This window comes from Pseudophryne corroboree (genome assembly GCF_028390025.1).
Source record: "Pseudophryne corroboree isolate aPseCor3 chromosome 3 unlocalized genomic scaffold, aPseCor3.hap2 SUPER_3_unloc_30, whole genome shotgun sequence".
NCBI classification, from domain to species: domain Eukaryota; kingdom Metazoa; phylum Chordata; class Amphibia; order Anura; family Myobatrachidae; genus Pseudophryne; species Pseudophryne corroboree.
In genome coordinates this window covers 112,213-124,184 of record NW_026967520.1, presented here as the reverse complement: position 1 = coordinate 124,184, position 11,972 = coordinate 112,213, and the positions used below count along the sequence as shown (strand labels likewise).

General features: G+C 46.2%; 1 protein-coding gene across 1 annotated transcript; it reads left to right on the top strand.

Annotated features, from left to right (window-relative positions):
- Positions 1-3,975: 3,975 nt before the first annotated feature.
- LOC134984025 (oocyte zinc finger protein XlCOF7.1-like) lies at positions 3,976-11,521 on the top strand. Its single transcript, XM_063949668.1, has 3 exons — positions 3,976-4,006; positions 9,800-10,085; positions 10,473-11,521. Exons 1-3 carry the CDS (start codon positions 3,976-3,978, stop codon positions 11,497-11,499), a joined length of 1,344 nt encoding a protein of 447 aa, XP_063805738.1. The 3' UTR covers positions 11,500-11,521.
- The last annotated feature ends 451 nt before the right edge of the window (positions 11,522-11,972 follow it).

The window sequence follows — 11,972 nt, the reverse complement described above, 5'->3', positions numbered from 1 at the left end:
AGTCTCAGGACGTGACAGGGAGTACAACCTGCTCTTGGGAAGCTTAGCATTTGGCAACAAATCAATGGCACAGTCATAGGGGCGATGGGGAGGTAGTACCTCTGCAACTTTTTGGGAGAACACGTCCGCAAAATCTGCATAACACCCTGGCAATCCTGGCAAACTAAGCTGCGAGAGCCTGACTGGAAGGCTCAAGCAACTCCTGAAACAATCAGTACCCCAACTAAGAATCTCCCCAGAGACCCAGTCAAATTGAGGATTGTGGTCCCTTAACCAGGGTAACCCCAACACCAATGGGGCAAAAGTACAGACAGTCACATAAAAGGACAATTTTTCAGAGTGTGTGGCTCCAATAAACAAAGAAATCTGGCTAGTGCAAGAGGTAATTTTACCCGTTTAACCCACAAATCTCAATTTCCGATGCCAAGGGTACTAAGGGAACAGAGTGTTTCAGGGCGAATTGGCGGTCCATAAAAACCCAGTCGGCCCCACTGTCCACAAAGGCCTCAGTCTTGACAGTTTGACCGAGGATCTTCAAGGTCACCGGAATGATAAAAGTCTTCTTGGGAAATTCTGACTTCTGGCCTGACAGGATATTTCCCATCACCCTCAGGCCCTGAAGTTTTCCGGCTTTTCTGGGCATGATACTACCACATGACGTTTATTCCCACAGTACAAACACAACCCCTGCTGTCTCCTCTGCGTCTTCTCACGCGAGGAGAGGCGGGTAGCCCCAATCTGCATAGGCTCCTCGGAAAATTCCTCAGAGTCTGAGGTTCCCTTGGGAAGGAAGGAAATCTCAGTCTCCCTTTCAAGCCTACGCTCTCTCAGCCGTCTATCCACCCGGATGGATAACTGCATGAGCTGATCCAAGCTATCAGGCAAGGGATATTGTACCAGTTGGTCCTTTATCTGGTTAGAAAGACCTCTTCGGTACTGGTGTCTCAGGGCTGGGTCATTCCACTGGGTATCATGGGCCAACCTCCGAAACTCCGTACAGTAAACCTCAACTGGCCTTCGCCCTTGCTTAAGGATCGAAATCTGAGCCTCGGCTGAGGCCGTCTTGTCAGGGTCATCATACAACATGCCCAGTGCCGTAAAAAAAACATCAACACTTTTAAGCGACGGACAGTCAGGCTGCAACCCATATGCCCAGACCTGTGGGTCTCCTTGTAGCAAGGAAATCACTATGCCCACCCGCTGAATCTCTGACTGAGGCCTAAGCCGGAAGTATAGCTTGCAGCTCTCCTTGAAACAAAAGAACTGCGAGCGATCTCCAGAAAAATGATTCGGGAGATTTACTTTTGGCTCCTTAACCCCTGCAGGTGCTGCTGCTGCGGGAGCTCCGCCAGCAGCCTGGGAGGTGTGCATTTTAATGGACAGATCATTAAATTGTCAAGTCAGGACCTGCACCTGATCGACCACCTATTGCAACGTATTTTGAGGGGTATGCTCCATATTCCCACAAAATTTCAACAGGAGTATTAGGCTGCTGAATATGTTATGCACACCAGTGCCTGCAGGAATGTACTGGTGTTTGAACTGTTATGCACACCAAATGGACTCACAGACAGACTGGGGAATATGACATAACGTACACAGAAGGTGATAGGGTAACAAAATACACACAAAGTGAACAGAGAAGACCAGAGGCTAAGGAACTGGGTATCTCCCTTGTATAAGAAATGCTCAGATGGGAAAAGCAAGATGTTGTGTTTTAATACATAGAGAACCCGAAATGCTGTTGCTAAGGGCAACAGCAAACCCCTAAAGGGTTACCAACGGGTGTGGCAGTAAACTCCTTGGTCAGAGATGGAATGATAGACACAAGGAGAGTCTCCACAATCCTAATTCTCACTTGCAGTGCACAGGTTCAGCTTACTGCCACTAAACTGACACCTAGCACAGTGAGACAGGATTAGACAAGCAAGTCTTAGAATACAGCCGCAAACTTGCTAAGTTCACAGAGTAGTAACAGAACCCCAGCAAGCTAAACGACTGACTCCAGTCTTACTGCTAGGTCTGGATTGGCAGAGTGTAATACCAAATCCCCAGGCCTATTTGCAGTAAGCAACAAACAAATACAAAGCTACACAGTACTGGCTAACTTTCAGAAACTGACTAACCAACAAAGATTCAGCAGCATCTGTTTAACCTGGAAAGAGGCCTTATAAAGCAGGTGCTGTCCACGCCCCACTCAGACCTCACAGACTGTGAGCACAAAAACCAGCACCTTATCCCCTGCCGTGCACAGAGCCTATAACCACTGCACAGCAAAAGACCCGAACCGGAGTATCAGCTGCGCTCAGGTTACTCCGCTAGCACTTGTCTCCCGGTTGCCATGACGACGTGGCAGCACAGGGCAGGAGACCCTAACACTATCCAGACTTACCACGGCTACGTTTGATGCAATGGAAGTATATTGGGAGGATTTTTGCCAGGAAAGAGATTCCGGGCAAGGTTATCTCGACTATGCTCCAAGCCGGCCAGATGGCCACATCGAAACATTACCATCGCATATGGAAGAAATGTGTCTCTTGGTGTGAGGGTCAACCGTATTCTGCTGTGGATTTTCATCTGGGACATTTCTTGCACTTCCTGCAGGCTGTTGTGGATGTGGGCCTACGTTTAGGCTCCATAAACGTTCAAATCTCAGCCTTGTCTTTTTTTCTTCCAGGGAAGTAGATTATAGTGGTACTATATAAATAGAAGGTAGTTTCACCTCCAGGCAAATTCTTCAATTTAGTGTAGTGACCCCGGTCCAGCCGTCAGGACACTTATTTATATTAAACCTTATTGAAGGCAGAAGGCAAAGCATACGATGGCCACGCACCAGGATCCAAAATGGCAGTCATCTCCCTCCCCAATATCACCGCTGGGCTCCGGTGACTGTGGGCAGCCCGTTCTGTCCCCAGCAGTAGCGGGAGCTACGCACCTGTGTTACCTGGAGAGCAAGTACTCCCGTCTGAGCCAAAAGCACCTTCAAGTCAGGTATCCGGAGCATGCAGGAAAGTCTGGGCGCACATTGTCCCAGAATACAGCCCGTGGCTTCATAGGCGTCACTAGGCTGCGGCAGTGAACAGTGCCCGGAGTGAGCAGAGCGAGCGGCTTTTGGGCAGTAGAAGTGGGGGACTTAATAGATTGGGTCTTGGTCCCAGCGGCGGCTGAGAGCTATCAGGTAGGGTAGATAAGAAGCCACTTAGTGAGGAGAGCTCCAGAAAGCATGTCTGGATGGACCACGCTCCTCTTATTTATTATTTTATATACTAACAGGGGTGACAGGTGTGGTACATCCCTGCAAAGGCAGATCCAATCTCTTTCTCATCAGACTCTGCTGTCTTCCCTGCACTCTCACTCAGATGTTCACTGCTGCCAGTAGCACACGTATGAGAAGCAGAAGTATGGCGGCAGCTGTATAGATCCTGATATGTAATTCTCTATATCATACTTACTATACACACATCATCCTTATTACTATTGAGAGTATTGAGGTAAGACACTGATGATGGGGATGTAAAAATAGGATTTTAATTACCTACCAGTATATCCTTTTCTCGTAGTCTGTTGGGGATTCTGGGGTCCATTTAGTACCATGGGGTCTAGACAGGTCCTTTGGGACCCACTGGCACTTTAAGAGTTTAATAGTGTAGGCTGGCCCCTCCCTGTATGCCCCTCCTACCAGACTCAGTCTAGAAACTGTGCCCGAGGAGACGGACATACTTCAAGAGAAGGAAATACACAGATAGTGGTGAGATTCACACCAGCTCAAACATAACAAAAAGCCAAACTAACCAACTTGGAACAATTCAGCAACGGCTGATCCAACAATACTGAACCAAGTAACAATGCAGTAATACGAAGCATAGGGCGGGCACCCAGCATCCTCTATGGACTATGAGAAAAGGCTTTATCGGTAGGTAATTAAAATCCTGTTTTCTCTTACGTCCTAGAGGATGCTGGGATCCATTTAGTACCATGGGGATGTACCAAAGCTCCCAGTACAGGAGTGAGAGTGATGAGGTTCCTACAGAACTGCTTGCCCAAACTTGAGGTCCTCAGAGGCCAAAGTATAGAACTTGTAAAACCTAGCAAACATGTTCGACCGTGACCAAGTAGCTGCTCGGCAAAGCTGAATAGCCGAGACACCCTGGGCAGCTGACCAGGAAAAACCCACTTTACGGGTAGAGTGGGCCTGAACAGATTTTGGAATTGCTAATCCTGCCGTGGAATAAGCATGCTGGATAGTAAGCCTGATCCAGCGAGAAATTGTCTGCTTAGAAGCAGGACACCCAATCTTGTTGGGATCATAAAGTACAAATAGTGCGTCCGACTTCCTATGACGAGTAGTTCTCTTCACATAGATTTTCAAAGCCCGCAAGACATCCCTGGACTTTGAGGTAATTGAGGTGTCAGTAGCCACTGGCACCACAATAGGTTGGTTGATATGAAAAGCCGACACAACCTTAGGGAGAAATTGCTGACGCATTCTGAACTCAGCTCTATCCTCATGGAAAATCAAGTAGGGGCTCTTGTGCAAAAATGCCCCCAATTCTGACAGACGTCTGGCAGAAGCCATGGCCAACAACGTGACCGCCTTCCAAGTAAGAAATTTGACGTCCATCTCCTGTAAAGGTTTGAACCAATCCGATTGCAGGAACTGCAGCACCACATTAAGATTCTAAGGTACCATAAGAGGCACAAAGGGTGGTTGGATGTGCAGAATTCCTTTCAAGAAAGTCTGAGCCTCAGGGATAGCAGCCAATTGTTTGTGGAAGAAAATAGACAAGGCCGAAATCTGGAACTTGATGGAGCCCAAGCGGAGAAAATGTCCCAGTTGAAACTCCACCGTAGGAAACTTCTTGGATTCACACCAAAACACATACTTTTTCCAAATCTGGTGGTAATTTTTAGACGTTACCCCCTTCCTAGCTTGGATCAGAGTAGGAATAACTTTATTCGGAATGCCCTTCCAAGCTAAGATCTGGCATTCAACCTCCATGCTGTCAAACGTAGCCGCGATAAGTCGTGATAGGCGAACGGCCCCTGCAGTAGAAGGTCCTCGCGAAAAGGAAGAGGCCTCGGAAGATCCGCGTGCCAAGCCTGCCTTGGCCAGTCCAGAGCAATTAGGATCGCCGGAACTGTTTATCTTTTTATTAGTTTGAGAATCCTTGGGATGAGTGGAGGGAACACATATACTGACTGGAACACCCATGGCCTGTGGGTCTCGTGACCTGGAAAAGTACCTCCGAAGAGCCTTGTTGAGGCGAGAGGCCATCATTTCTATCTGAGGTACACCCCATCGGCGTTTTACTTCTGTGAATACCTCCGGGTGGAGGCCCCATTCTCCTGGTAGGAGATCGTGTCTACTGAGGAATGATGATCGCCTACAGTGCCAGCGCGTGTCTTTTTGCCCAGAGGAGGATTCTTGTTACCTCTGACATTGCAGCCCTGCTCTTCATTCCACCCTGCCTGTTTATGTAGGACACCGCTGTGACGTTGACTGACTGAACCTGCATGGCTCGATATTGCAGAAGATGAGCCACTTTTAGAAGGCCATTGTATATGGCTCTTAGTTCCAGAATGTTTATTGGAAAGACCGATTCCTGGCTTGACCACTTTCCTTGGAAGTTTTCCCCCTGGATGACTGCTCCCCAACCTTTGAGGCTTGCATCTGTGGTTTGAAGAATCCAATTCTGAATCCCGAACCTGCGGCCCTCGAGCAGGTGAGAAGTTTGCAGCCACCAGAGTAGTGAAATTCTGGCATTCGGCGACAGGCATATCCGTTGGTGCATGTGAAGATGCGATCCCGACCACTTGTCAAGGAGATCCAGCTGGATGAAGCGTGCATGGAATCTTCCGTATTGTAGAGCCTCGTAGGAGGATACCATCTTCCCCAGAAGGCAAATGAACCGATGAACCGATACCCAGGGAGGTTTCAAGACATCCCGGACCATTGATTGTATCACCAAAGCTTTCTCCACCGGTAGAAACACCCTCTGCACTTCCGTGTCGAGTATCATCCCCAGAAAGGGCAGTCTCCTTTTTGGTTCCAAATGTGACTTTGGAAGGTTCAGGATCCACCCATGATCCCAGAGTAGTTGAGTTGAGAGTGAAATATTCTGCAACAGCTTCTCCTTGGAAGATGCTTTTATTAGAAGATCATCCAGATATGGAATTATGTTTACTCCTTGTTTGCGTAGGAGGAGCATCATCTCCGCTAGTACCTTAGTGAACACCCTCGTTGCTGTGGAGAGGCCAAATGGCAATGTTTGGAACGGATAGTGACAGTCCTGTAGTGCAAACCGTAGATAGGCCTGGTGAGGCGGCCAGATCGAAATGTGAAGGTACGCATCCTTGATATCCAGGGATACTAGGAATTCCCCCTCCTCCAGACCTGAGATTAACGCTCTCCGAGACTCCATCTTGAATTAGAAAACCCTCAAGTAGGGGTTCAACGCCTTCAGGTTCAATATAGGCCTTACCTAACCGTCCAGTTTTGGTACCACAAACAGGTTTCAGTAATAACCCTTGATTTTTGGGTGAGGTGGAACTGGAACAATAACATTTGTGCGTACCAGTTTTTGAATGGCTTCCTGTAGAATAGCACTTTCTGTCCGCGAACCTGGGAAGCCTGATTTGAAGAATCTGTGAGGTGGGAGTTGCTGACACTCCAGTCTGTACCCCTGGGTAACAATATCTGTCACCCAGGGGTCTAGGCATGATGACACCCAGACATGACTGAAATTTTTTAGTCTCACTACCACCTGCCTGATCTCCAGGCTGAGAGGTCCACCATCATGCTGAATATTTGGAGGAAGCTGAACCTGGATTCTGTCCCTGGGAATCTGTTGGTGCAGGTTTTTTGGATCTTCCCCAACCTCCTCTAAAGAAGATAGGAGGAGGTTTAGATTTTTTAAATTTTGCGGCCCGAAAGGACTGCAGTGTAGGTGTACGATAAGATTTTCTACCTGAGGCTGCTGCGGAGGGAAGAAATGTCTTACCCGCAGTCGCAGTGGAAATCCACGAATCCAATGCGTCCCTAAATAGTGCCTGACCTGTGAATGGCATGTTCTCCACACTTTTCTTGGATACTGCATCCGCAGTCCATTGACGTAGCCAGAGTCCTCTGCGTGCCGAGACAGCCATGGAAGTAGCAGGCCAATGTCCTTCATGGCCTCCACCATGAAACCTGCAGAATCCTGTATGTGACGTAAAAACAAGTCAATGTCACTCCTATCCATAGAATCTAAGTCCTCTAGTAAGGTGCCTGACCACTTTACTATGGCTTTAGAAATCCATGCACAAGCAATAGTGGGCATTAAAGCCACGGCTGTAGCAGTGTATAGTGATTTGAGCGTAGTCTTAATCTTGCGGTCAGCCGCCTCCTTTATGGCGGTTGAACCAGGGACAGGTAAAACCACCTCTTTAGACAGCCTAGATACAGAAGCGTCTACTATAGGTGGGTTTTCCCACTTCTTCCTATCCTCCTCTTTAGGGAAAGGCAAAGCAATGAGAATTCTTATAGGGATCTGGAATATTTTCTCTGGGTTTTCCCAAGATTTTTCAAACAAGGAGTTTTAACTCCTTAGAATCAGGGACGGTAAGCGAGGACTTCTTATTTACTGTAAAATAAGATTCCTCTACTTGTTCCGGAACCTTCTCAGAAATATGCAAAACATCCCTAATGGCTTCAGTCATTAGCTGCACCCCTTTAGCAAGGGATGCATCCCCCCTGCATATCCCCATCACGTCCCCCTGTATCAGAGTTGGTATCAGTGTCAGCTTGCATTATCTGGGCAAGTGTACGTTTTTTGGGGTATGTAGGTGGGGTTTTAGATGAAGTAGTGGGAGCTGAATACTTCATACCCACAACAGATTGTTTCAATACCTGCGTCTCTTTCTCAGTATGTGACATCCTTGTTGAAATCTGGGATATCATTCCCCTTAAAGAATCCACCCATGGGGGTTCGGATTCAGAAGGCTGAGACAGCACATGGCAGTCCTGAGTACATGGAATAGACTCCTCAGGAGAATATACACACTCTGCAGCACAGGACACAGAGTCCTTAGACATAATAGGAGCCAGCCACACAGCGCCCCTGTAGGCAGTTATTATGATAAAAGCCTGGCGCTGACTAACTAACCTTAATAGGGAGGGCAGCGCTCCCTGTCAGTGTCCTAGTTCCTATGATCGGCAGGGAGAAAATGGCACTGGTGAGTGCTGGATCCACTCTGAGAGGAAGCCCCGCCCCTTGTAATGGCGCATGGCTTCCTGCACTAATTGTTTATACTGGCCTGAAGATTTTAGCGCTAACAGGTATATTAGCCCCTGTTATCTGCGTGACCAGTGTAGGGTTTATGCGCGCGTGCTCAGGACGCCCCTCAAAGTGCCTACATTGTGTGTTGCTGAGCCTTCCTGCAGCGCAGCCTGTCAGAGCTGCGCTTCCACCCTTGCGCCGGCAACTCGCTAGCCGGGACGCTAGCGCTGTACTCACCACTTTCTTCTGGCTTTGTTAGGGGTTGGCGGCCATGCTGCGGGAGTGAGCAGTTGCCTCGTGGACTTGCGATCAGCAACCTCAGGAGCTCAGTGCCCTGTCAGCGGAGTAGAGAACCATTAACTCTTCAGGAAGTTGGTTTCTATCCTCCCCTCCCCCTAAGTCCCACGAAGCAGGGAGGCTGTTGCCAGCAGCCTTCCTATAACCTAACTAACTCTAGAAAATAAAAAACTAAGAAAACTCCTAGGAGTTCCTCTAGCTGTGACCGGCTCCTCCCGGCACATTTTCTAAACTGAGTCTGGTAGGAGGGGCATAGAGGGAGGAGCCAGCCCACACTATTAAACTCTTAAAGTGCCAGTGGCTCCCAAAGGACCCATCTATACCCCATGGTACTAAATGGACTTAAGTGTCCTCTAGGACCTAAGAGAAAGTTGATTATAATCTAGCAGATGATGATTACAGGATATCATATGGTGTATTGCATGTAAAGTACCTTGTTCCACACCTACTCTGCTGTAGCAATATACATTATATAAGGGTGAGTAACACATGTACAGGCTTACCAGCGTATGAGCACACACATAAAGGAATACTACCTTACCAATGCTTCCAGGAGTAACGTTAGGAGACATTTCTCTGATCCATCAGCTCATATGACTGATGTTATTGTTCATCTAGAATCTCCAATTCATACGATATGTTCCCCATCCATTGTTTTACATTGGTGCTGACATAGGACTTGGCGAGTGACTACATCTCCATTTATACTTCATGGATAGTTACCAGTACAAGAGAGCGATATATCTAAGTCTTATTATAATATTACATTTGTTATTGGGAGTGTTCTCAGGAGGGTGGACACAATGATAGTCTGAGACACAATATTATAAAGCCTTCAGTAAAAGTTATGTTTTATTATACACACACATTTACAATTAAGTGCCCCAGAGAGTCATCTTCTCCTATTGTTTACAAGATTAATATTGTTACAGAAAATGTCACATTTCCATAATGTGTTTTATTTCCAGCAGATGGACACACAAGCAGAAATATCTCAGAAGGACATCTAATGTTATCCCCGGATTGTGACATAAAAGATAATGACAGTAGACAGGATTCTCCAGGAGATAACCCCATTACCCCAATTATACATCCAGCTCTATCAGCTGATCCCGGGAAATGTTGTCCTGATCACTCTGATATTGGTGCATCTGTCACAGCTCTGACAGTAGATACAGTGTTTCCGTGTTCTATAGATGCCAAATGTTTTACAAAGAACACAAAGCCTAATAACCCACACACAGGTAAGGCAGGTGAGAGGCCACTGATATGTTCTGAGTGTGGGAAATGTTTTACATACAAATCACAACTTGTTAATCATCACGGAAGTCACACAGGTGAGAAGCCATTTCCATGTTCTGAGTGTGGGAAATGTTTTGCACTTAAATCACATCTTGTTAGACATCAGAGAAGTCACACAGGTGAGAAGCCATTTTCTTCTTCTGAGTGCTGGAAATGTGTTACACAAAAATCACAACTTGTTACCCATCAGCAAAGTCACACAGGTGAGAAGGCATTCCCATGTTCTGAGTGTGGGAAATGTTGTGTAAGTAAATCACATCTTGTTATGCATCACAGAAGTCACACAGGTGAGAAGCCATTTCCATGTTCTGAGTGTGGGAAATGTTTTGTAAGTAAATCACAACTTGTTACACATCTGCGCAGTCACACAGGTGAGAAGCCTTTTCCATGTTCTGAGTGTGGGAAATGTTTTGTAAGTAAATCACAACTTGTTACACATCTGCGCAGTCACACAGGTGAGAAGCCTTTTCCATGTTCTGAGTGTGGGAAATGTTTTGTATGGAAATCAGATCTTGTTATACATCACAGAAGTCACACAGGTGAGAAGCCATTTTCTTGCTCTGAGTGTGGGAAATGTTTTACACAGAAATCACAACTTGTTACCCATCAGCAAAGTCACACAGGTGAGAAGGCATTTCCATGTTCTGAGTGTGGGAAATGTTTTACACAGAAATCACAACTTGTTAGACATCAGAGAAGTCACACAGGTGAGAAGGCATTTCCATGTTCTGAGTGTGGGAAATGTTTTGCACACAAATCAGTTCTTGTTAGACATCAGCGAAGTCACACTGGTGAGAAGCCATTTCCATGTACTGAGTGTGGGAAATGTTTTGTAAGTAAATCACAACTTGTTACACATCTGCGCAGTCACACAGGTGAAAAGCCTTTTCCATGTTCTGAGTGTGGGAAATGTTTTGCATGTAAATCAGATCTTGTTATACATCACAGAAGTCACACAGGTGAGAAGCCATTTTCTTGCTCTGAGTGTGGGAAATATTTTACACGGAAATCACAACTTGTTACCCATCAGCAAAGTCACACAGGTGAGAAGGCATTTCCATGTTCTGAGTGTGGGAAATGTTTTGAACACAAATCACATCTTGTGAGACATCAGAGAAGTCACACAGGTGAGAAGCCATTTTCTTGCTCTGAGTGTGGGAAATGTTTTGCACACAAATCAGTTCTTGTTATACATCAGAGAAGTCACACAGGTGAGAAGCCATTTTCTTGCTCTGAGTGTGGGAAATGTTTTACACGGAAATCACAACTTGTTACCCATCAGCAAAGTCACACAGGTGAGAAGGCATTTCCATGTTCTGAGTGTGGGAAATGTTTTGAACACAAATCACATCTTGTGAGACATCAGAGAAGTCACACAGGTGAGAAGCCATTTTCTTGCTCTGAGTGTGGGAAATGTTTTGCACACAAATCAGTTCTTGTTATACATCAGAGAAGTCACACAGGTGAGAAGCCATTTTCTTGCTCTGAGTGTGGGAAATGTTTTACATACAAATCACAACTTGTTTCCCATCAGCAAAGTCACACAGGTGAGAAAGCATTTCCATGTTCTGAGTGTGGGAAATCTTTTGCACACAAATCAGTTCTTATTAGACATCAGCGAAGTCACACAGGTGAGAAGTAATTTCTTTACTCTGAGACATAAATCATCAGAATCAGCTTTATTGGCCAGGTTTACTCGCCTACACTAGGAATTGTTTGTGGTACAATGCATCGCCAAGCAGCAACATGAAAGGGAAATACATGGCATAAGAAGGGGGAAAAACATAGCATACATTACACATATGAGTTCATACTGCACATTGCAACTGTAAAATAGACTCAACATATTATACATGTAAGACTAAAGACGAAGGCTGCTTGGCAGAGCAGCACTGAGGCGCCAACTAGAACTCAAACAATGCACATAATACAGAAGATTTAAGTATTACACATCAAAATATAAACCAGACAGACAAAAAAAAAAGACACAGAAAGAATAATGCAGGATTGGTGTAGGTATTTTGAGTAATAACTTCCATGGGCTGTGTATTCCACCCTCACAGGGTACCAGGTGCGGCAGCCATCTTCGGCGCACTGCGTAGGAGTACCCTGGGT